The 24,160-nt window shown below is 39.5% G+C and overlaps 1 protein-coding gene across 7 annotated transcripts in view; it reads right to left on the bottom strand.

The window, feature by feature from the left end:
* Positions 1-23,015, bottom strand: part of OTUD4 (OTU deubiquitinase 4) — a 32,551-nt gene extending 9,536 nt beyond the window's left edge. For 2 of the 7 annotated variants that reach the window (XM_065836074.2, XM_071808022.1), the window contains exons 1-16: positions 20,897-22,770; positions 19,902-20,431; positions 18,331-18,414; positions 15,207-15,257; positions 13,207-13,253; positions 11,682-11,754; positions 11,108-11,189; positions 10,185-10,329; positions 8,166-8,223; positions 7,671-7,788; positions 7,402-7,466; positions 5,391-5,491; positions 3,967-4,091; positions 3,672-3,852; positions 1,345-1,510; positions 128-248 (exon numbers count right to left, since the gene is read on the bottom strand). In XM_065836074.2, the coding sequence (XP_065692146.2) occupies positions 128-248; positions 1,345-1,510; positions 3,672-3,852; positions 3,967-4,091; positions 5,391-5,491; positions 7,402-7,466; positions 7,671-7,788; positions 8,166-8,223; positions 10,185-10,329; positions 11,108-11,189; positions 11,682-11,754; positions 13,207-13,253; positions 15,207-15,257; positions 18,331-18,414; positions 19,902-20,066 (1,582 nt within the window). In that variant the 5' untranslated portion in view covers positions 20,067-20,431; positions 20,897-22,770. The other 5 variants (XM_071808021.1, XM_065836073.2, XM_065836075.2 and 2 more) reach the window with 5 other exon arrangements.
* Positions 23,016-24,160: the final 1,145 nt, after the last annotated feature.

Here is a 24,160-nt window from a genome sequence, read left to right as displayed (position 1 = left end):
TATGATAATTTTCTCCTTGTTGCCTAAACAGATGCCCCGTCTTGAACACATTCTGAGGCTGGTAATAAACACAAGCAAACAAAACAAAAAAAACCCCACACTGTGATTTAAGAGCATTTATTTTTACCTTTATCCTTCTGCTCTTCCACCTCTGCTGTCCACTTGCTGTTTCTTCTCTCAGTATTTGAGAACTTTGTATGGTTTAAATTATCCACAGTCTGCGTAGCGGCCTGACAGACAGACTGGTTCTAAAGTAGTTTAAAGAAGCAGAAATGTGAATTTATGTAAGAAGTCTGATGACACTTTGTCATCATCTGATACAATACTGTTATGCCCTCACGCCGTATAATGCTTATCCCCATGACAAGCAGAAAGGCAGGGTGGGGGAAGCAGTCTTAATCAGTACCATTCAGATTCATCCACTGCTAAATTTTACAAAGTGTCCTTTAAAAGCATTCATGTAACTAGCTTATATGACAAAACCCCTGCTTTAAAATCACATCCTCCTCCTGCAGGTGAGCAAATACAGCAACTGTTAACCACAGCTCAGAGATGGAGCAAGTGATCTCCTTCCCTTCAGCTCCAGCCTTAGTCCGCTCTTTGCGGAGCATAAGACCTGTACATTTCTTCTCGATTACATCAGTATAACTAATTACTGCTCAAGGACTGAAAGATACAGCACAGGAAGTCACTTCCATAAAGCAAGATATTTAAGGCCCATCTTTCAACTACTCCATCTTCCCAGCCTGGTTCTTGTTTTTGTTTGCCCTATGATTTAAATCCAAAAAGCCCCAAGCCCAAATGTCTAGAATAAACCTATGCAGGCAGCAGCTCTCTGCTCACAGGATCTGCTCAGTCCCTGGATGTTCTGAGACCTCAATCCACTTTCTTTAAAAATTGCATCAATAAAATAATCTCTCAAAATTGAAAGGCTACACTGTTCCCTCAGATATAGACAAGTCCCCACCCTCTAGTTTGTTCCCACCATACGAGAAAAAGACAACACACGAGTAACTGCAGGGGAGAGCAAGGCCCTCCAGAGATGGGGGAACGTGAAGAAAGAAGTGCATGACTCTGGAAGCTCGTGTCCCTACCATGTTTACATGCCTAAAAAACTGTGTATAATGGACATGAATTATTCCCAGGGGAAACTACTAGGTATGTGCCTTATCTTGAACATGCATAGCATTGTTGTTTCACATATTTCTACACAGAAAGAGAATGTGAACAAAAGACCCTTTGAATTGTATTGTAATGCAAGGACAGCAAAGTAACAATTCCTAATTAATGGTTCATAAGCAAGTATGAAAAATGCACTATTAATTACAATGAATAAAAACATACATTGGAAAGAGCGGGAAAAGCTTGTTCATCCCTCTGCTGGATCTCATAAAGCGAACGAGATTCTTCTATAGCCTCTTTCTCCCTGCGTTCCTCAGGAGACAGGCCAAAGTAGTTACAATCTCTGCTGCCATAGTTCAGATCCTCAGTTCTCTCCCGGTCTGATTTTCTATAAAGGAAAAAATGAAATAGGATCATTGATAAAGAAATTCAATCACCAGTATCAAATACAATACAAACTCGTGGTTCAGAAGGAAGATAGATTATAAGTATATAGCACCGCCTATGTGATTCCACACATACCAGATCCCTTTCTGCCTACAGCAAGTTACCCATGCACATAAAATTTGAGAAGGGGAAATAATTCATTTTGTCCATGATTTATTCAGTTCAATACAATTTTGAAAGACTCTATAACAAATGGTAATTTTAAAACCATAGTTAAAAAACCCAAATTTCTACATCAAGTGATCTAACCATTTGTGTGGCAACTGAGAACTGACCACCATCTGTGGCAGAATGCAAACCCCCCTCTCTCCCACCCCCTCCTTCAGTATGGAGGGAGTAGGCACATCTCCTCTTTTGTTTGGCCCAGAGCACCCTGGCCAGGGCCATTAGGAGAAGGGATTGCCGAGGCACCAGTGAGCCGCTGGGCACCTGTGACCAGTGTGGGGGATGTTTGGAGGCTTCAGGGGCACCCCACACACGGTGTGGGGGTGCAGAGAAGCTTCTAGAATGCCTACAGTCAGGTCTGATCAGCCAGTATAAAAACGGGACTCTCTCGTCGAGACTGGGCCTATTGTCACCCGTCTCTCGGAGCACGAGGAAGATGCTGCCGCCGAGAACCCCCCCTCCCCGGGATGGAGACCCCGCTTGCCTTGCCGCCACGTGTGTGAGTAAAACCCCTCGCAGGATTGCGAGTATATTTATCCTTCCCGTGCTTAATACAAGCACATATAAACTTATTTCCTCGCACAATCGCGAGTGTAACTTTATTTCCTCGCACAATTGCGAGTTGTATTATAAATCTATCCTCGCACGATCGCGAGTGTATTTTCCTCCCGTGCTTCCACATAAGCACGTGTAGCATTCCGTGCACATTCGCACGTGTAAGTAAATTAACCCTCGCAGAATTGCGAGTGTATTATAAATTTACCCTCGCGGAATCGCGAGCCTACGCTTTACCTTTATCTCTTTAAGAATAATCCCGCACCGTGTTCAGGCAAGTGTGTACTCCTCTGGGACTCGGGGATGGTTCCGGCATTGTTTTGGGTGAAGCCACGTGCATGCACTCTGTGGACCTCCTGTTGTACCAGTTGCTGCCCCTTAATAATTTTCCTCAACTGATACCCAAACCTATATTTAAGTCACTTTTGGAGTGCTAAAACCCTGTTTCTCACCGGTTTAATAAAAGTTGTTTTGGACCCTGTTGTCCCTTAAATTAGCCTCGGGGTGCCTCCGTGACACCATCCTATCTACAAAGATGCAAGAGAAAGTTGAGGAAGAGGATTTCTCTAAATACAACAACAAAAAGGAAAACATATCTTCCTATTTCTGAAGCAACACTACACAAAATTAACATCACTGTTCGAGCTTTATGAATTACTTAACTGAACTTTCCAGGATACTCATGTATTTAGGTTAAAGGGGAAAGAAAAAGGCGCTTAAAATGTTGTATTTGGCAGTCTTCACAGACACCCTGGCCCAATTTATTCCACAAGGAGTTACAATAGAAAGACTGACAGAATAGACCATAAAGAGCTTGGGTATGTATCCAAGTACAGAACAGACTTTTAGATAGGACAGAAGAAGAGTGGCAATGATGAAAACAGAAACTCTGCTGCAGCAGCACAATGAATCAAGAAATCACTAAGAAATAATTCAGGCAAAATGCTGTTCTCATACCCCAAGTGATCAGCCATAACATGAAACAGCCCTCTAAGGCAGGCTCTGCAGAAGCTGAGGGAAGATCTTAGCCATGCCCAAGAAGCACTACTTGAAATATTACTTCACCCCAACCAGAAAAAAAAAAGCAGCAACATCCGCTTTCCAAGAAGAAACTGCGGTTTGTGCAGAGTCCTTCCAGGGGAGATGCTGCCATGCAGGAAAAAAAAGTGGGAGCTCATGATAGAAGCAATTTTGAAAAAAGTTTTAAAACAAACATTTTTTTTTCTTGTACTTGTGTGTATTTTTATGGACTTGGAACCCTTCTTAAAAATCCGATGGCAACACATTTCAAAATAGCATGCTGGAAGCATCTGAAGCAGGCGCCGAAGTCTCCAAGAAGCTCAGCTAGAGTTCAAGATAAGGAAGATGTTTTACCGCTTTACCTTACAGTCTGGGAAGGACTTCTGCCTGGAGCTTTTTGCTCAGTTGAGGTCTGATGAGGTTGGGGTCCAGAACATAAGAACTGATGCTGCCTGGTTCCCACAGTATGCTGAAGTCGAGGAGGTAGTGCTGACTGGGGTTTTATTGACTTGCTCTGATTCTTTGGCCCTCTGCAATCAGCATCTGTGATAAACATGTGAAAACACATATTTTTTTTAATTATTATTTTCTAAACTCTTCCAGACAAAACCTCTGACAATAAAAGATTCTGCCACACAAAGACAGGTACAATCCTACCAGGCTGAGCATTCTGCCCCCATGTTGGGAAATACTTTTTTATCTTCTTCCCTGGCACAGTGTTCCAGCCCTCCATAGGAGAGGTCTGTGGAAGAGGTTTAAGGCTCTTCAGTGAGACAGCATGCCTACAAAACAAGGAATGACAGAGGGAAAAATGTCTTAAAGACCAGACTGGGGCTTGCATTAATTAATACCACATGTTTACTAAGACTGATGCATCTTTCCATTTTTGAGAACATTGCATTCAAAGTCCTTTGCTCTTTATGTTTACACACAAGCAGTGTGTAGAACAAACTTTTTTTTTTTACAACAAAAACAAAACTCTGTGATAAGTCAATGCAAATTTAGCCAGTAAAAAATGATAAGCCATTTCTGAAGTATTATAATGTCTTCAGGGCAGAGATAAAAGGAGAATGATCAGAAAAAGCAATATACTCAACAGGTAAGTTTATGACAAACACTGCAATAGATGTCAAGATTGAAAAACACTATATCTCAGAGGAATTACTGCATTTTAATTGAGGATGCTGTAGGATGTCCAAGCAACTGTTCACATTTATTTGAAAGGAAGACATTAAACTCTAGAATAAACAGTTCAAATCAGGTTAAATCTCAATTTTCAAAGGGAACAAGCTGCAGAGCAATATTGAGATCTTGCCTTTCCACCCCACCCCAGACGAAGATTGCGTGACATTAATGGGCATCTTTCTTCTTCCCTCATTTACCTTGACTGGAAGCGTTTCCTTTTCCCAAACTGCACTCAACTGTGGGATTCTTTCGCCCCAGAAGAGTTACAGAAGTTACAGCAGAGCTCAAGAAAATGTCTCAAAAAAACCCAAACCAAAACCAAACCAACACGAACAAGAAAACCACACACACAAAAATTCATCCCCCAGAAAACAACAGCAGCCAACCAACAACACTCAGAAAAACCTGCAACCCTCAACAATAATTTTAAACAGACTTTTTAAACAGTATGCACAGAGACAGGGCAAAGATGACACTGATCTAAACAGCAGCTTTGCACTCTGAAAGAAATCAGCAGAGCTACTCAACCAGAGAAGCCAGGTGCTTTGACGGGCCTTTTACTATGAAAAGCTTGTCACAAATCTAGCATTTAATTATTAAGCACAACAAGTGACACTTAATTGGGATGGTGTCAATCTGGTTAGGATTGAATCTTGTACAGAAAAAAAAATTTAATACTAATGTACTGCTATACTCTGCAATTAGCATCAGTACTATAATACACAGCACAAGAAAAAAGACTCTGAAGTGACAATTAATGCAGAACCCCTTTTTCCTTTCTATTTAATATGTTGGTTGTGTAACAATTTTCTAGAAATTCTCTCTGAATTCAAGTAATGCTGCCATTACCAAAGTTCAGGTTGGCAGTCTTTTCCAAGAGAGGCTGAAACACTTACTTTGCTCCAAGCTCTTCTACAAATACAACAACTGGCCCATTCTCTGAACAAACTTCTTGAATATGGGCATTATAAAATTTTCCATTATGGTCTAAGCGCACCTAAGGGGAAAAAAAAAAAAAAAAGAAAAAAGGTGCATTAGCTTCAAAGACGACAATGAGAGGATGTAACTCTTTAAAATTATCAGCAGTGTTAAAAATAGAACTTTTAATCTAAGCAACAGAAGACCTGAGAGATTGACACTATGTACTTCAGTAGATGTATCAAAAGCAAACTTTCAATCCATATTGCTTCTTCAGAAATAAACAAAACTTTTAAAAAAACAAATATAAACCAAACTATGGAAAGCTTGCCAGGTAACACTACTTAATGAAACATGGCTTTCAAAATGACATGAGAAAGTTAGAAGTAATCAGTGTATCACGGCTTTTCAGCTTTACTGAAAACACCTTCATTTAGAATAAAACCCAAAGCTTTTCCATGTTAAAATCCATGTAAAGAAGAGAAAAATTCATTACCAACTTCAATGAAATTTGTTTTCATTACGAAAGTTTTTTTTTTAAAAACAAGCAAAACAATTTGTTCAGATGTGATCATAGCTTTACTTGTCCAACTGACATTCTGTGTTCTCAAAATTCTTCTGTTAAATATAAAATAAATTTCATAACCTTCTGCCACAACATTTCACTTTCCAGCTGCATTAATTTGGCCAACTCCACTTTTCACAAGTTATTTCATTTTCCCTTCCCATGTTTTTACCCCATATATTTACTGTCTTGCCATGTATACACAAAATTTGACCACGACAGTATGTTAATTACAGGAGTTTTTTTCTACTAATAATACTCATACCCTTTAGTAAATAATACACAAGACAGCCTTATGGTCTTACAAATACAAAAATTTAAGCCTGTACTATCAAGCAATAAATAATCAACTTCAAATTCAAATTAGGGGTTTTTTATTTGTTATGGGGGAGTTTTGGGGACTTGTGGGGGTAGGTTTGTTTTGTTGTGAGTTTTGTTGTCTGTTTTTAGAGAGTGGGTTTTCCTGCCATTTATTCACTATGCTTCATTCTATTACACAAATAAAAAAAGTACAAACTGAAAGAGCCCCTGTGCTACATGATAAACCTAACTGAATATTTTCACATGAATATCAATAATTAACAAATGGTCAAATATCTTCAAAAGATCCATATTTAGCTAAGTACCAGGAGATTAATCTAAGCTTTGAGTACTATGGAATTTAATGGCAAATTTTACTACTTCTTAAGCAGCAATATGCAACTGCAAATTTTAAAAGAATTTAGAGAGCAACTGTTTAACGCACTTTGAATGCTTCAATAGGAAGAATCACACAAAACTTTAGGAGCTTCAGGAACTGTAGTAACTAAAGCAAGCTGTATTCAATTACTTGAAAGTAACGAGATTAGAACAAAGCCAATTTAAAAACAGTAATCATGGACTCCAGAGTTATACATAAATACGTGGAACTATGATGTTGGTTTTGATCCCTCCAGAGAAAAACCTATATAACAGAAAACACTAAAATTTCATTCTTTACCAACCAACAGAACCAAGTAAGCTGCCCTAAATGAACCTACTTCTTACACAGAGGTGAGCGCTCTACACCAGTGAGCAAGAACCCACTAGGCAGGCAAGTCTGCACAAACTTACTTGCACACTTAAGGTCCACAGTCATCCTACTAAATATACTCCTGAAATTAACCTTGTGACTTTTTAATGAAGTATAATTGCACTGAATGTATGTTCTATTACCTGTCTCTAAGCCTCCATGCAGGCTGCATGTCATGAACACTGCCAGCAATTACATAACAAGTATATGCACAGTTGAAGACACACACAAACAGTATTTAGAATAATTATATTTATATTTATTATTACTATATATTAATATTAATAATTATATATCAAAATAGCAAACAAAGAGGCAAAATTGGCATCTTGAACAAAACGTTAACATCCCAATAAACTAGAATACTACTTACTTTACATTTATCTCCAACTGAGTATTGCATGCCAGCAGCAATAGAAAAATCTTGTTTTTGCTGATCTGTAAATACATTAGCAGTAATATACTGTTAGTCTAAATACACCAGAAGAGTTACTTCCTTGATGCAGTAAACATGCAAAACAGCAGTTCAGGCCTTTAATCTGCAGACTGACCCATACGAAGACGAGCGCTGCCTAAACCCAAACTGCTATTTGCATCATGTTTTTTTAAGAGGGCTCCACTTCAGAGTATTCAATTACTTACCCCATTTGGATTGGAGCCAAACTTCATATTCAACATTTCTGTATACTGATGGATTGAGCGATTTAAGAACTTTTTTAGGCAAGTCCAACAAGGTAGGATTCCCATTGCTCTTAAGGTGCTGTGTGAAACAGAACAAAGTGCTAAATGGTCAACAACACAGATTTAAGATCTACAGTTTTCCATTTTTCAATCACAGCACTCAAGATTTAAACTGAAAAATAAAGAAGCTGAAAATACATAAAGAGCTTTGACAAAATAATTAAATTATGTTATCTTAACCATACTGGAACACAATTAATAAATAAGCAGCATCAAAAAGTACATTATCTGTCTTTTGGCACATCAGAAGCAAATATTTTTCAAATAAATAAGTAGTTTTTAAGAAACTACATGTTAAGAAAACTAGAGACCCAAGATTCTCTCGTGAATATTAAACACTGAAATATATGGCAGAGTTCAAGTTGTTAGAAGAAATAATTCTGAACATGTAAATACCTTGTTGCCAGACAGGGACTTCAATCCATTAATATCGCTAACTGTCGTAGCTTTACTTCTGCAAAAGGACAGAAGGAGCTGTGTTAAAATAGTATTAAGAAGGCCTGGAAGTCAGGTATGAAACATCTTGAAAGTGGATAAAAATACTGAAACTACCAACTTATCATATTTCTCCACATTAAGCATACCACAGAACATCATCTCTTAAATGAAAAAGCTAAGCCTAAAACAACAGCTACATTTCTATACCATATAAAGCTAAAAATAATATTTTTGTTCTCGAGTGCAAGTTTTAGGAAGCCTAACTTACGTGTACTGACTTAGCCATCACCTTAGGAAAAAAAAAGTGGGGGGCATAGGGGCAGGGAAGTGAAACAAAAATATTTCTCTAAAATCTGTGTGACTACACAAGAAAAGCATAGCAGAAGCAGACATTAAAAAAAAAATCAAAACAAAAACCACACTATTAGTTAACTGGCATCAGGTACTCTAAGGTGCTCTTATTTTCTACTCCTGACATTGCTGAAAAATTACATTCCACAGAGAAAAAACAAGATATTTTTCCCTACAGCTGTTGTGGGGAACTGTCAGCATTAACTTCTCCCAAAACAAAACCAAATTAAGCTATTATATTAAAAAAAAATAACAACTACTGAAAAGTTCACATTTATAAAACTAAAGAGACCTTCTGGAAAACTAGGTAATGAAACAAGCTGAAGTCAACTTTAAGACAAGCAAAAGATTTAAGAATTCATAAACATAGCAAAGTGCTTGTAATTTGGTTTAACTAGGTCAAGAGTCACACACACAAGCTCTTGCATCATAAGACATATGGTTTAAATCAAAAACATCAAGTTGGATACTCTCACACGAGTAGATGACCTTCATTTACAAAGGTGTTAGGGAGGTTAACAGTGTATTTTCTTATGACTCCCCAAGATACAGGGTAATGCTACCGCGTACGAAAACCAGGAAAGCTCCAAGAACAGAAAGGAACAGAGGTTTCCACTCTCTGACATTTGACTACAATAATTGTTCCCCGAGGCAGAAATACTTCTTTGCATTTTAACTGGAAATGTTTGGAAAACAAATACTAGGGAACAAAAAAGGAAGCTAATCCCTTTCCTAGAACTTGGTTTTCTTTCTGTGGCGTTTTTCATCTTCTTCCTTTCTGTTGTTTTCAGCTTGAGGAAAAACTCAGCTCCCAACATCTCAGTGAACTTCTTCTGCTACGTGCCACACAGACTACAGCAGAGCCCCCAGAAAGGACTTGGATAACGTTCAGGAGGAAGAGGGGTCATGCTGCACTAATACAGCCTGATTTCCATGGCTTCAATGGACTCTCACAGAAGACAGGGTTTTAAGAACAGTATTAAACAGAAGAAAAACTACCAGTACATAAATGCAAAAAACAGCACTGACCAAGACTTGCTGTCCAAAAGGAATCAGTGGGCCAAAAATCTCAAAGCTAGCTAGAGCATCCAGGTCCAGCAAAAGGAATAAGTCCACAAATATAATCCCTTTGTTAACATCAAGGAACAAAATGGAGCAAGCTGCATCCGTATTTCTCCATCAGCTACCTCTCAAGCAGGCATTTCAAGCCCTTAGATGTGAAAGCAACACAGATCGGATTAGATTCCTTTAACTCAGTTGCAGGAGTGAGCCAAGTAATTCTCATGGAGTTTCCCATGCCAGACTGGCACACTGCCAATCATCCCAGGGAATTCTGCTGGTTTAAACGGGAAGAAGGACATGTTTCAATGGCAATGTTCCATTACATCAAGAGACCCAAAGCTACACTGCAGGAAAAACAGAGGAACCAGGACCCTGTCCTTAGGTACAGCAAAGACTACATATTTCATTATTTCATCATACTTTTAACTTTACCTCTTTGTGTTTCTCAGTAATTTGTAAAGCTTTTCCACTCTTAACTGTTAGATTCTACTACCCAACAGAAATTCAGAAAACGCATTTAACATGTACTGCTCACAGTCATAATAACTTTTAAATCCCTATTACCTGTAGTTGTCATCTTCTGAATCTGAAGCAGACACTTCACTGCTACCATTACTTTCCTCCGTCATAGCAGCAGCACTAAGTTCTGCTATGATTTTCTTTACATCTGTATCAAATACTTTCTCATACAGCAACTCATACAGCAGAGCTGAGGAAGGAGAGCAGAAAGTAGAAGAGCAGAATCAATTACAAGGTACATGAGATTTTACACCACCATTACAGATGCATTTCAAATCATTTCCACCAAACCAAGCAAGCATTTTGATGTGTTAACCAAACCAGTGAAGGCATTAGAAGTAAAATCAGTTGCAGCTACAATGGTTTAATGGATATACATCAAACTACTAGAAATCAGGTTTCTTGGTAGGTGAATTTGGCCTTAGCCTTGTTAACTTTGCAACAGGCAAAGTTTTATAAAGAATCAGGATTCTTGTAGGGAGACATCAAACTTGATCAGGACCTTTGGGCACTTCTGTATTCTAGTAACAAAAACAATCCATAAAGACAGTTATTTTTTGGACATGCTGCCCCCATGATTTCTGTGACAAGTTACACATACAAGGACAATTTTGACACAAACAATTAGTTTGCTAACAAGGAGGTCTGAAATAAAAAATTAAACCCACAATGCTGACCAAAGATAATGCAACAGATTATAAATTAGTACACTAACATTTTCTGTTTATATCAGACCACTCAGAGTCAAAGAGGCAGATAAGTCCTCTCCTCTCGGTATATCATCTGCTTTGTCAAGAATCAGGACAATTGCTCTCGTAAAATCATACAGTCATTGACAATTCAAATGGAAAACCACACTGCTAAAGAATGACAAACTTTCCTATAGAGCCTTCTTCTGAAAACTGATGCTGATAATTAAAATTTTTGGCAAAAAATACATGCTTTTGACTAAGCAACGTAATACTTACACTGGCACAGAGCAGCCTTTTCTGAATACTCTATGGGATAAACAATATCATAGTGGTTTCCATTTGAGAAGCACAGCAATACCTATCAAAAAAACCACACAGATATTTTAGGGTTTGCATTTCACTTGATTTGTCATATAAGCAACAATGTTTCAAATTCAATGTAATGTACCAATGCACTTCTTCATCTCTCAAGATTTAAAAAGTCAATAAAACAATCAAAATGTTAACTGGATGTCTTTTAAACCAAAAAGAATTTGAACAAAAGTAAAACAGAATTCAAGACAGAGATAGGTATGTAAGTTGGCATCACTTGTAAATCAATTTTTACAAAATTTTAGATTACTAGGAAGATGTATCACACCCCAAATATGGACCACCTGTTTAAAAAGAAGCGCTACATGTATTAACAAAACAGCGTCCTTTAATATGTACAAAAGAAATTGTTAAAATTGAATTCTCAGAACATTTCATTGTGTTCAATAATAAAACTCACATTAAACTATTTGCTCTTTAGAAAGTAGTTTTAATTCAGCCTTTCACAATAGTCATAAAACTTTTTTTTTTTTTTTACCTTATCAGAAAAGCCATTTTCAGTTACGTGCGAAGGAGAAGCATTTGGTTCCCGGTATATTATGAAATCTTTCCTGAGAAAAAAGTAATAATAATTGGAACATTCAAGACAAGTTCAAGGAACAGACACAACCACAGAAAACACCTAGCAGAAAAGAATACTGAAGAAGATGAGTGCAACTATCAACAGTCGAAAAACGGCTTACTTTTATGAAAAGGCTTACTTTTACTAGAAAGAGATGCACTGGCACCACATGCACAGAGCCAATGACAAGCAAAACAATTTCCAGATACTGCTTTCTGGAGCCGAGTCTAGAAAGATGATGCCTTCTCGGCCCTGGCGAAATTCATTAGACTTTGTCATTGGGAAATCCACCAGTACATAAAGGAGGTCAGTTTTATGAAGAGAGACAGGAAACAGAGATAAGTTTCCGGAAGGCAATGGCTTAGGCTAAATCTGTACTGAGAGACTGACTACATGAGTGCAGGAATCCTTCTGGGCACAGAGAACAGCCCATGGCTGAGGTCAGAAACTCCTCTTGCCCCCCAAACCAAAGCCTTGTGCTCAGAAGGGTCCAACACAACATTTCTGTTCCCCAGTGGTGGCCCAGCTGTCACCGTGTGCTGAGGAGCACGCTGAAAGGCCAACAGACCATCTACCAGCATTGCCTGAGGATCAGATATTCTGACCAAGCCTCCGGCACCCCTGAAAATCATGCCCTCCAGATACCTCAGTTTTTACATGTGTACCAATCCTGTATTTTAAAATAGATGCCACACTGTAAAAGAAAAGGGAAAAAAAAAAAAAAAAAAAAAAGAAAAGACATGCAGAGGGCAGAGGGTTTGGTTTCCCTTTCTCTCTGGACAAAAACTCCAGCAAGAGTGGAGTTGAACACCCTGCTGTGTTCACTAGACTCAAATTGCTGGATTTAAAGGGGCAAAAAAATCCATCTTTTGTCTCTTCCACTGAAAGAATGGAAAGAAGCTTTTTTGGAAGCTTGGACTGAACCAGTAGATACTTTGCTGTCGCAGTGCTGGCAGATAGTCGTCATCAAGGGGATCAATCCAGCAGTTTTTCAACCAGGTTTTGAAAATTTTTCTAGTAGGCAGCCTGCAATGCTCATACCACTAAGCTACACCACAGCATTTGCACAGGGGTAATAAAGAAATGGGTACAGACCACAGCTTAGCAACAGGGTTAATAGCAAAGCCTTGGTGAGAAACAGGAAGAGAAGTAATTTTAACAGAAAAATTAAGATATGAAAATTAACAAAATACAAACTGTATGACTCCACCCACAATTAGTTGTGCAACCCAGTTTCAAATCCCAGATTAAATGTCATTTTCAAAGCTCGCTTTTCTGGTTTTTTTCCCCCCATACCTTGACATCCGCAATTTTCAAAGTATATTTGGAATTTTTTGGAGAACTACAGTATAAGATACAATTCCACCTTTGCTATTCCAACTGGTTAACTGAAAAAGCAACTGAACTGATCTCAATAAAACATATTTAAACGTTTTCTTACTTGTACATAAGAGAAAGGGCACTTATTTCTACTTGTCCAACCCATTCCTGTATAAAAAAAAAATTAATTTCAATCAAACACACAAGTATTATACTTCCTCATGTGTGTAGATCAACAGAAGCAAGAAGTGAGTGTCAAAAATAAATATATCACCACTGAGTCTGGAGTTCATATGAAACACTTTGTACTTGAAGGTTTTTTCAACCAGTAAGGTTAAAGGGTACAAACTAGTGGGATTTTTGCCCAAAGCAGAAACAGATCTGTATGAAAACTGAGAGAACTAAGCACAATCAAATAAATGCAGATCTATCATTAAAGAATATGATTTTGAAAGGTGATACTACTTTTATTTTTTTCCTTCTCTTAAATGACAAGTAATCTAGCTTCTCAAAATTGATTTTTGAAAAATGAGCATCAAATTTATCAAGTACATTTAAAAAACGTTAGTCTCCACCTTCAAAACTGTCTGGTTTTAGAGGCCTTTACCTATAAATGAACTGGAAAAAGAACCCTGAAGCTTAACGCTCCTGCCTAAAACACAGATAACTTCCGTATCTTGACATCATCTTGCGAAGTAATCCAATACAAAGTAGACAGACCACTTCCAAAGAGCCAAAATAAACTTCTGATATTTAGTTGCATTTCTCATGCAAGCAGCTGTATGTCAACACCTGAAGAGAGATCACAAGTCTGCTCTTTAAAACTGTTAAACAGTGACATATCAGTATCACCATAAACCACATTCAAATCATGGAAAAGTAAAAGTTGTTGCTTCCCTTACCAGCCCAGCTGCTGTACTGTGCTCCAGTCTGATGTGACTAGATCCCACTCTTGTTTCATTTGTTTGTTTGAGAGTTTTGTTTGCTACTTCTTGGATTTAGTTCATTTGGTTTGGTTTGTTTGTTTTGTTTTTAATCCTTAGTAAATTAAAACCAACTGAAATTAAATTTGGGGCAGGAATTTGTAGCAGGCTGGGATTTTTTTTTTTTTTAATTTTTTTTAAATTGTCATTACAATTTTATAAGCTAGAACAACAATATTAATTTTGCTGAGCATGTAAAAGAGCTACTGTATGTTTTTCAGAAATATTTTTTTAAACATTAACAGATGTACAAAAAACACATTTTCTATACACACAGTGCAGTGTTGTAAGCCATTTATTTTGTTGTAGTTCAGAGCAGAGTAAGCTCTACTAGAAAACGGCATGATTTACTATTTAGTACAGCGTATAACCTCAAGATTTGACTCACAAAGCTTTGTGATTAAAAATCCTGGAATAAACAAAGCAAGACAAAAGCAGAATAGGGTCACATCCACTATTTTCCACCATTAATTTTGGAAACTGAAATAAAGAATCATCTGGTTAGCCATTCTAACTAAGGATGCTGCAGGTATGGTGGGAGCTAAAAGGATGTGGAATAATAAATTATGCTTTCTAGGAAGGGAAAATTTAACAAAGTTACATACAAACAAATGCTTAAGAGAATTAACAGATTTTGCAATGTTGGACTAGATTGTCCTCTTTTCCTGATCCCACTCAGTTTACGCAAACTGTTAACTCCCTAATACAAATACTAAAATTACTAAAAATATTAAAATCAAATTGGGGAGGGGAGGTAATTTTGCTTTAAATCAATATATTCACAAAAACCTGTGGCTACTGTCTATAATATTTCTCACATCAGTAACTGTCTTTTAATTGCCTAAACTCTTAGACCTTTATTCAAGGCTGTCTTCAAGAAAAAGGTAACCATGGTATATTTGTCGGTGTTTGCAAAGGCTAGAAACATTTGGATACAGTTTTGAGGAACAACACTTAAATCAAGACATGCAAGAAAATCCTCAAATAATTTTACAATATAGAGTACAAACAAAAATATATATATTCACATAATTCAAAGACCTCTTAAGCTAAGTCAAAAATATTTGCGAGAATAACGCATTACCCATCAACTCCAACAACAATACTGTTTTCTATTATAAAATCAAGTTTAACATACCTGTGGATTTTCCAAACATTTTAAATACTCTTCAAATGGCCCCTCTATGAACTGTATTAAAAAAAAAAAAAGTAATAGTTATTTTTATTAGCGTAGTGTATGGAATCCCCAATCTGTGACCCACTGCACCAATGGGAATGTACCATTGGAAATTTAAGACTATTGTGCCCTCAAAGAACTAACAATCTAAGTATAAAGTGATGTAGAGATGAGGGAATAAATGCCCAAATACATTGGTCTGCATTCCAGAAAATAACCACATAAACAGCTTTTAGAATCATCACACAATCCAAACCAAACAAGCAAAAACCCAAAAAGAAATCCAGGAGCCAAACAGGAAATCTAAAGAAAGCAAAGCTGCTGGCAAGTAGATATTTATGGGCAATTTATCCCAGGCATACACAGCATCACTGGGGAGAGCATGTGTGGGCTTATTCAAGGATCTTGTTAAAGCAGGCAGCAATGGACAATCAGAAATGGGAGTCACACTTCTGTAGTACCCAAGTAGCCATAAGATATAGTATAAGCAAATCATAAGACACTTTTTCCTCTTTTCTGCATCACTTCAAACTGCTTTTACTTTCAGTGAAAGGATGCAAACAATAGGGCTACACTGTAAGTGCCAGGCTAAGAAAGTGATTCTTCAGCTTCACTCCTTAACACGCAAGAAGAGATCAAAGTCACATTTGTCAATGCCAGAGAAAGAAGCTACGGTAATTGAGACTTGTTAACTTCAAAGTGTTTCAGCCATGCTGGCCAACAGAGAATCTGCATTTTTAAAATGCTATTTAGGCACCATTTGCTTCATTTAGTTAAACATGCATAGTGGTCCAAAGAAAGAAGTAGTTCCCATTATGAACTTAAGCTACAACCAGGATGACCTCTTTACTCATAATAATTAAGAAACGTGATAAGGATAACTGTGAGAAGCAGAGAGATTAAAAGTTCTGCTTTAGTCGTTTCGAACGTGGCTGGACAATGTTGTTCACAACAAGAATCAAAACGTTGGGCCAAAATTTTCAATTTAGACAGACTCATATAGGCAGTTAAAAGGTGGATCAGTAAAACACAACCATGGACAGCAGTTGTTTCACGTCTTAAAAATAAATGACCTAAATATAACGCACAGAGGAAGAAAGGAAGTGCACTAGAAAGTTCTCATAGAAAATGGAAGAGTTAAAAAAGAGAATGAAGAGAGTAGCAACCAAAGACAACACTTCAAGAAAGGATGATGATGAAAATTAAGACAGTGGTTACACAGAGTCACCTGAAACCTTGGTTACAGCAATATCAATGGGAAAGAGACAGAAATCCAAGCTGAAATGGCTACAGTACACAGACAGAAGAGGAACTTCAGTGAGTACTACCAGTAACTACTAGGACAGTTGAGTAAATATTTAAACTAAGACTAGAGAAAGTGGCATTTGTTGTTAGGTTGTGGTTTTGTGTGGTTTTTTGTTTGTTTGGAGTTTTCTGGTTGTTATTTTGGTGGCTTTGGTTTGGTTTTGTTGTTGTGGGGTTTTTTGTTTTGTTTTTTTTTTTTTTTTTTTGTTTATTTAAGAGAGATAAGCTAGCAATGCTATATTCCAGGTGGAAAATACAAAGTTAAGAGATATGGAGACTGCAGGAGATCAGCAGAGATGAAGCAATGTACGGGAGGAAGTAGGAACACTACGAAATGAGAACAGGTATGAAACACCTCAACCTTGTAAATAAAAAACCCATTTTGAAAAATGACAAGAAACTTTAAAAAAAAATAAGAGACTTTTTCAGAAGGACAGCAAAGATGGATAGAGAAGAGATCACATCACTCGGGTCAAGTCTGATTAAAAAAAAAAAAAAAAAGAGAACAGTGAGACTGGGGAGTTTCAAGAAGAGAGACCAAGACAGTAAAACCAGTTGGAGTTGACAAAGCAGTTACTGAGCTGAGAAGGTGCCAGAACTAGGCAGAGGAAACACACATTTAGAGCCAAGAACGGCCATGGTATTTCCAAAAACTACACAATACAACTAGAAAACAGAAGTAGAGAAGCAGATACTGGATTGAGTGGGGTAATTCTGGAAAGAAAGGGATTTAAAGTCAGCAGTGAAAAAAATTAAAAAAGGAGAGAGAGAGATATCTAAGAGCTAGTAAGTTCTCAGATGGACTAGAAACAAATAAAGAGTCCTTGCAAATAGAAATAGTAGAGTCAGAGCTGCATTCTCCCTGAGAGACTCACTGGATTTCATATCATTCATTCTTGACAACTGCCACATTAACGGTAATCAGACACATGTGAACACAGGGCACTTTGTCAGAAATTATAGCAAAAACACACATGCTTATTTCTGCTTTCCTTCTCTTCCCTATGTCAATATGCATCTAGAACAGCCTTTTTATTTTAAGTTTGGGTAAATTTAGAACAGAAAAAGAGAGCTAAGTAATAATCCTCCAATAACAAATGCTTACACATCTGTTTAGCTGTCCTGAAAATCAGTTAGGTGGTATATACACTAGAACACACACAAACACTAGCAGCAACACCATTATTTATTACAGTTTTTTTAAAGGGAAGAAAAAAAAGGATTTTATTATTTTAACACTGATGACATTGGCCAAATATAGATGAATATAAAAATATTTTATGCCTATGGTTGACGAAGCAGAACTTCACTACAGATGTTTAGAAAAATACACAGTAGCAATACATAATCAATTGTAGACCCTAAAATAAATTTCACTGATCTCAGCAGTCAAATCTCTCATATATTGCAAAAACAATTAAATAACACAATAAGAACATTTTATGGCCTTCATTAAATAGGCATTATAATAAAATAAAATCCAGATTTTGGTAGCTCCACTGCAGACTATTAAAGTAAGTTTGCTTTGTTTTTTAATGAGCATTAAAAACTCCTCCCACTCTTTCCATCCCGCCAGTCCAAGCAGTGTACAGGTCCTTCTTCAGGCTTATGAAAATGAGTCACTACCAATATGTGCCAACTAATTTAAAGAGCACACACTTTGAAAAGCACCAACTAGTATATGCTAATACTCTCAGAAACAGCAGAATATACCTTATAAAAGTGGAAGGAATAAAGTCACATTTTTTAAAATGCTCACAAAGAAAACAAGAATACTTACTGCTTCAAATTTCTCCCTATTTTTACGAAGATAGTCTACACAAGCCATCCTAACATCAATATGCCGAGACTGAGAATGTAACACCTACAAATGGAGAAAAAGAAGAAGGCGACACTGGTTCCTAAAACTTTTGATGACAGTTCACAAATACTGTTGTCTAAATACAGGCTTGGAAGTACGCTAGGTTTTTTTTAATAATATTTAACAAATTTATGCAGGTGAAACCTCGATTACTTAATCAAAAAATTAAGTAACTGCAGAATTCACAAACATCCTAAATTCAAATCTTCAATTTTATGAGGATTTACTAAGCAAAAGGAGACGCATTTGTTGTCATTCTTTAACACACTCCTTTGTAAATGATTTCAATTAACTGAAGAAGTGGATGAGGAAATCAAATAGTAACATGCACTTGTTCAAATGAAATCCAACCAAAATAAAAGAGAGTGCAGGGTTACTGTCTCTTGACTTTAAGAGGTGTAAGTCTGTTGCCCAAGCACTGATTTGGAAGCCAGGAATTCAGATCCCCATTTGATACCTGCATTCTACCTCCTATTCAAATATCTACTAGAATAATACTACTTTCATCACAGTTTCAGAGTTACCTCTAATGTGTCTTTTTCTGCATCCTCACCACAATGTAGGTAAGTTCCAGTCAATTTAAATAGCAGCCTCTCTTGCAATCCTTACACATTACCCTCAATTTAAAACACTTCCTAATTCAGATCAATTCAGTTTTTCTTCAGGAAGTGTACAGAGATTAGGCCAAATTTGTGCATAAACATCTATTAACTCTGAATTAAAGACCTTCCCTTTAATAAAATAATAGGATGTTAAAAATTTAATTAAAAGTTGGAAAAAAGTTCTACATATACTGGAGTATAGAAGACACCTTCTATAAATATTAATGAACAACATTAGAACATCCATGTATATTCATTGATTATTCCCTAGAAATAAACACTCACTTCAGAACAACTGTTTTTGCTTGCCTGAAGTTATAAATTCAGTGGGGAAAGTATTTAAAAGTTAACTGTATATAATTAACACAGGAATCCGGGCTCCCAGAATCAGAAGCACCAGAGCTCCCACTGCTGCGTGTTTGTATGTAAGACAAGATGACACTGTCACTTTTTTCCTTTAACAGTAACACTGAAATGGGGGAGGGGAACTCAATAGGAAGAACTGAAAGCAAATTACTCACTTTCTCTAACCTTATAGTAAAATAATTAAGAAAACTAAGAACAAGGCTTTTCAGCCCTTTCCACTAAATTCAGTCTCCTAGATAGTCTCATACAAAGCATTTGTGCTCAAATGCTGAAATCTTACACTGAAAAAAAGCTCTGAGGCTGCAGCGGAAGGTCAAAACAGGTAACAATTTCTTGATGGCTGTACAGGGAGAATTTATCTGCCCTCCCGTGAAATATTTTTTTTTTTCTCTCCCTGGCACATGACTGCCTAACCTTAACCCACACTTGTCTGCATTTTAAACACCAATTATCACCCACTAATGAGACCCACTTCCCATGCTTTCATGCGAAGTAGCTTCGTTTATGTAAGCAGTTAGTTACCTGCTCGGCCACAGCCCTGAAAAGACAAGATCCATCCTTGGCAACTCTCTTCCTGTACAAGCCCTGAGATCGCAGGTAGCAGTCCATGGAATCCTCCCCGGGGGCTGCTGTGCCGCTGCCCTGATGACTCTGCTCCCCGCCGTCGGCTTTGCACGTCGACTCCATGTTTATCGCTTCAGGCCGTGGAGAATCGCTACCCCTCTCCTAGCCCCACATGGCAAAGCAAACCCAGCGAGCAGCTCCAGGGTCGGGTAAAGGAAACAGCAGCAGGTTTGGGGAGGAGAGCGCCGTGTCTTCCCCCCAACACTCGAGGTAGCAGCAGCAATAAGAAAAGCAGCCGGTCTCACGTTATCAACTTGCATGGGGGGAGCAAGTGCAAAGTTTTACTCCGCGCTCTGGACTTGCAGCTCCATAAACAATGTCGCTTCTACGCTCCTCTGGCAGGGTGGGTCGCAGCTCCCGGGAACGGCTCCGGCGGCGTCCCGGTCCCGCTGCTCCTCCGGGGCGGCGAGCCCCGGCGCGCTGCCGGCCTGCCGGGCGGAAAACAAAAGAGAAAGGACATGTGCTACCGCCGCCGGGCCACAGAGGAGGAACAACAAAAAAAGAAAGCGTCACCTGGCCTCTATTTTCACTGTTAGCCCGGGCGCTGCTGGGAATGGTAGTCCCAGCGGGGGAGGAAGCGGGAGCCGGGCGGGGAGCGCAGCCCGCCGCAGCCAAGGAAGGTTTAGTTAAATTAAGAAATAAAAACTTAAAAAAACCCCAAAACACATAGACGTTCAATACTTCTAATATACTACTTTTGTGTATACTGCTCTCACTGGTAAGAAGCAAAAGGTATTTTTGTTACAACTGCATGACTAAATTGCTCTTGGCACTGTAAAACAGCCTTTAGAAGACTTTGGTGCACAAAAAACCCGAAACTTTCCAAACCTGTAATGCTTTTTCGCCCCCTCCCCCCCCCCCCCTTGTTTTTTTACTGTTATTGTTTGACTTACCTAGGAGGGAAAGCTACAAAGCTGTCTCAGTAGGTGAAGACGGAACAAAAACCCTAATTTTTTTTTTTTTTTTAATTTTCAGCCAGCAATAATAAGACCAGAGAGGGCTGTGACCTGAGCCGAGATCCGTATATAATAATAACTGATTGAATAAGCGGAAGTTACAAGCCAGGCTGAGTCAGGAGAAAGTGCTCCAGCAGCTCTGTATAAGCAGTATCAAACCCCCTTTTCCTAACAGAAGCCAAGGTTTGCCCAAAATAATGTTGGTCTGCTAGAAACGAAGGCAAATTCCCCGGTGATCTCCGTAAAGGAGAATATAAACTGAGCAAAGTGAAAGTAAAGTGCTAAAGGCATCTGAAACTCCAAGACACAGAGAGCTGGTCAAGCAGCATGGGGATGGTTGAGACAAGGAGTGCGAGGTAAAAATACTAGCAAGGGGCTGGACGGAAAGTTCAAACTTCTGGTGAGAAGACGGGAAAGGTCATCTAACAACACTAAACTACAAACAGCTGAGGCCACTGACTCAGCTACCATATTAACTTAAGAAACTAAGACCAGCAGAGTCCTGCAGGCGAGAGGTGCTTTTTCTGTAAATAAGTGATTTGGCAAGATGCTGTTGAGACCAACAAACTACTGTCCAGTTAGACAGTTTCTTAGGAATATCCCATTTTTCCTTACCATATTTGTCACAGTTAGGGACAGAACTATCTTCTAACATATCCACAAATTTGTCTTCTCTCATATTTGAGCGTTTTGCCATTGTGATTCTGAAGGGAAAAAGCAAATGCCTTTCATCACATCTGCTAGATGCAAAACCACACATCATCCAGTATGTGGCAGAATGTAAATTTAGTTCTGATAAGTGAACACAATGAGAAAATTAAAGAATTAAAGTCATTTAGTTGTCAGTTTCCTAAAAGCCCACTTTTTTTGCAACCGACTCCTGAAGTCGATCAGGCAACAGTGGCCCGCAGATTCTTTTTTCCAAGTACCACTATACAACAAGCAATCTATTTCCAAAAAGGTGAAGTTCTCACTGAAGAAATCTAGCCGGTATATACACACAGTTTCTTAGGCACCAGGAAAAATGCATCCACTGAAAGACATCTGATACACCTCAACTTTAAAATAAATGCTCCACCAAGATAAGAATGACTAAATTATAACTCTTGAGTTACTCCACATGTTCTAATTAGCGAATAGTTTTATTAACACTTCCAACCATCACTTCTACCACAAGCAACAGCTCCAGCCACTAGTTCCTCCTCTGCACCAGCCTCCCAGCCTCTATTGCCCACACAAGCGCTTCTGGTAACCATGCACTGAAACAGCTCAGGAAGCTGAGTCAATCTTTAAAAAAAAAAAAAATATATATATATATATATATAAGAATAAATAAAATAAAAACTTTATTTTAAAGTCAAGATTAATTTTGCGATTCACTTTCCAATTCACAGCCTGCCTGTGCCAACACCTGGGCCAGCAAAGCGGAGGGACCAGCCCTGCGGGTGGGGGGGGAGTCTGCCTTCACTCATCAAACTGCAACCTTGAAGAGACGAGACCAGTTTTAACGCGGCCTCACGCCCGCCCTTTCCCGCTTCACGCAGCGTCGCTTCACTAGGAGCCTCCTCCCAGTCCCCAAGTCCGGCCCGGGCGCCTCAGCACAGACCGGGAACGGGCACCCGGGCAGGGGCGGCCCCTCGGCCTGCAGCCCGACGGCCTCCCGGAGCAGAAGCACCTCCAGGAGGGCGCTGCCTCCTCAGCGGCCCTGCCTGCCCGGCCACACGAGCCGCCGCCCAGGCGGTGGGACCGGACTCCCCGCCCGGACGATGCGCGGCGCGGTGGGGCCTGCTCCCTTCCCCCACCCGCTGACTGGCACTTACCGGCGGAGGGGCGGGCGGGCGCGTGGGCCCTTCTTCCTCTTCCTCTTCCTTCTCCTCCCCCCGAGCAACGGCTGCAGTGGCGGCAGCGGCCCCAGCGGCGGCGCAGACAATTCAATCTCCCGCGGCGGCTGTGCTGCTCGCGTCGCTCCCCGATGATGCGGCTGCTGCCAGCCCCGGCCAGGTCTCGCCCTCCCGCCTCGCCGCCTTTCATCACTCTTCGCCGCACACGCGAGCGAGCGCGCGCCCGCACCGTTTCCCCCCCGTCCCCCCCCCCCTTTGGCCGCAGTTGGTTTGTCCCACCGGCCACACCTGTGTGGGCTGCTGCGGCTCGTACCATTTGCCGTACAGGGGAGGAAAGAGGCGGCCGACGAGAATGCCGAGGTGCCGGAGGAAGGAACGGCGTTTCGCGCGGGACTGTTCTAGGCTCCGTCCCTGAGCGGCTTTAGGGAGCCGGATGGTGCCGAGACCAGCGGCAGCCGCCTCATGTCCCCACCCACAGTGGGCACGCAGTGGTACGGGCCGGGGAACGTCTCTCTTCCCTCTCCCCAGCAGGTCCCAATGCTCGGGTCTGCCGCCGGCAGAGGCAGGTGAGGACTCGGGGGACCATCCTGACACCCCGGGATCCGCGGGGCCGGGCGGGCTCTCTCTCTGCGCCATAGCACCGCTTCCTCGGGTGGTTTAGCCGAATTGTGAGATGCAACGGGAAGCGTTTTTAAGAGTTTTTCTGGCAAGTGATTCTTGTGACGAGTTGCCAGCCCACTGTGGGGCGGGAGCCGGCGATCCCATCGGTCTCGCTGCCAAAAGGAAGAATTGCTAAAACTGTGCCCTCAGGATGCGTCGTGCAGTCACAGCAATAGCGTGTGTTCTCACGTTGCATCGTTCTTTCCCAGAAATGTTGTACCCGGCAAGAGGAAATGTGTAAAATTTCTGCAGATCAGTAGTGGGAGAGTTGTGAGAAGAGTAAGCAAGGGAGTGACAAGTTCAAACTTGATTATTTTTTTTTTTCTTCCCAAATAAAATGCTTATTCGGGCTAGATCAACCCAAAGTGTTTAGACGGAATTAACAAAACAAATAAGTAAACAAATACTTTAACCTGGCTAGCATACATATTAATTGTGGTGATGAAGCCTGATGCATAAAGACAGTAAAAAAATTGTGGTCTGGTTAGAAAAAATCTTTCTAGATTATCTATTTGCTTAGTAGTCCGCTAGGAAGCTTTTGTCTTTGTCTGAAATAACTTTTTTAGTTGAAATAGAATATGAGGTGAAATAAATAACTAGGCTTGCCTGGTAATGTGCAATTCAGTCAACCTTTCTGTGCATGTTAAATAGAGGTTTGCACATGAACAGTACATTTGTTAAAAAACAATTCAGTGTAAGT

Source organism: Patagioenas fasciata, chromosome 4, assembly GCF_037038585.1.
Source record: "Patagioenas fasciata isolate bPatFas1 chromosome 4, bPatFas1.hap1, whole genome shotgun sequence".
NCBI classification, from domain to species: Eukaryota; Metazoa; Chordata; class Aves; order Columbiformes; family Columbidae; genus Patagioenas; species Patagioenas fasciata.
This window is presented reverse-complemented; position numbering and strand designations above follow the sequence as displayed.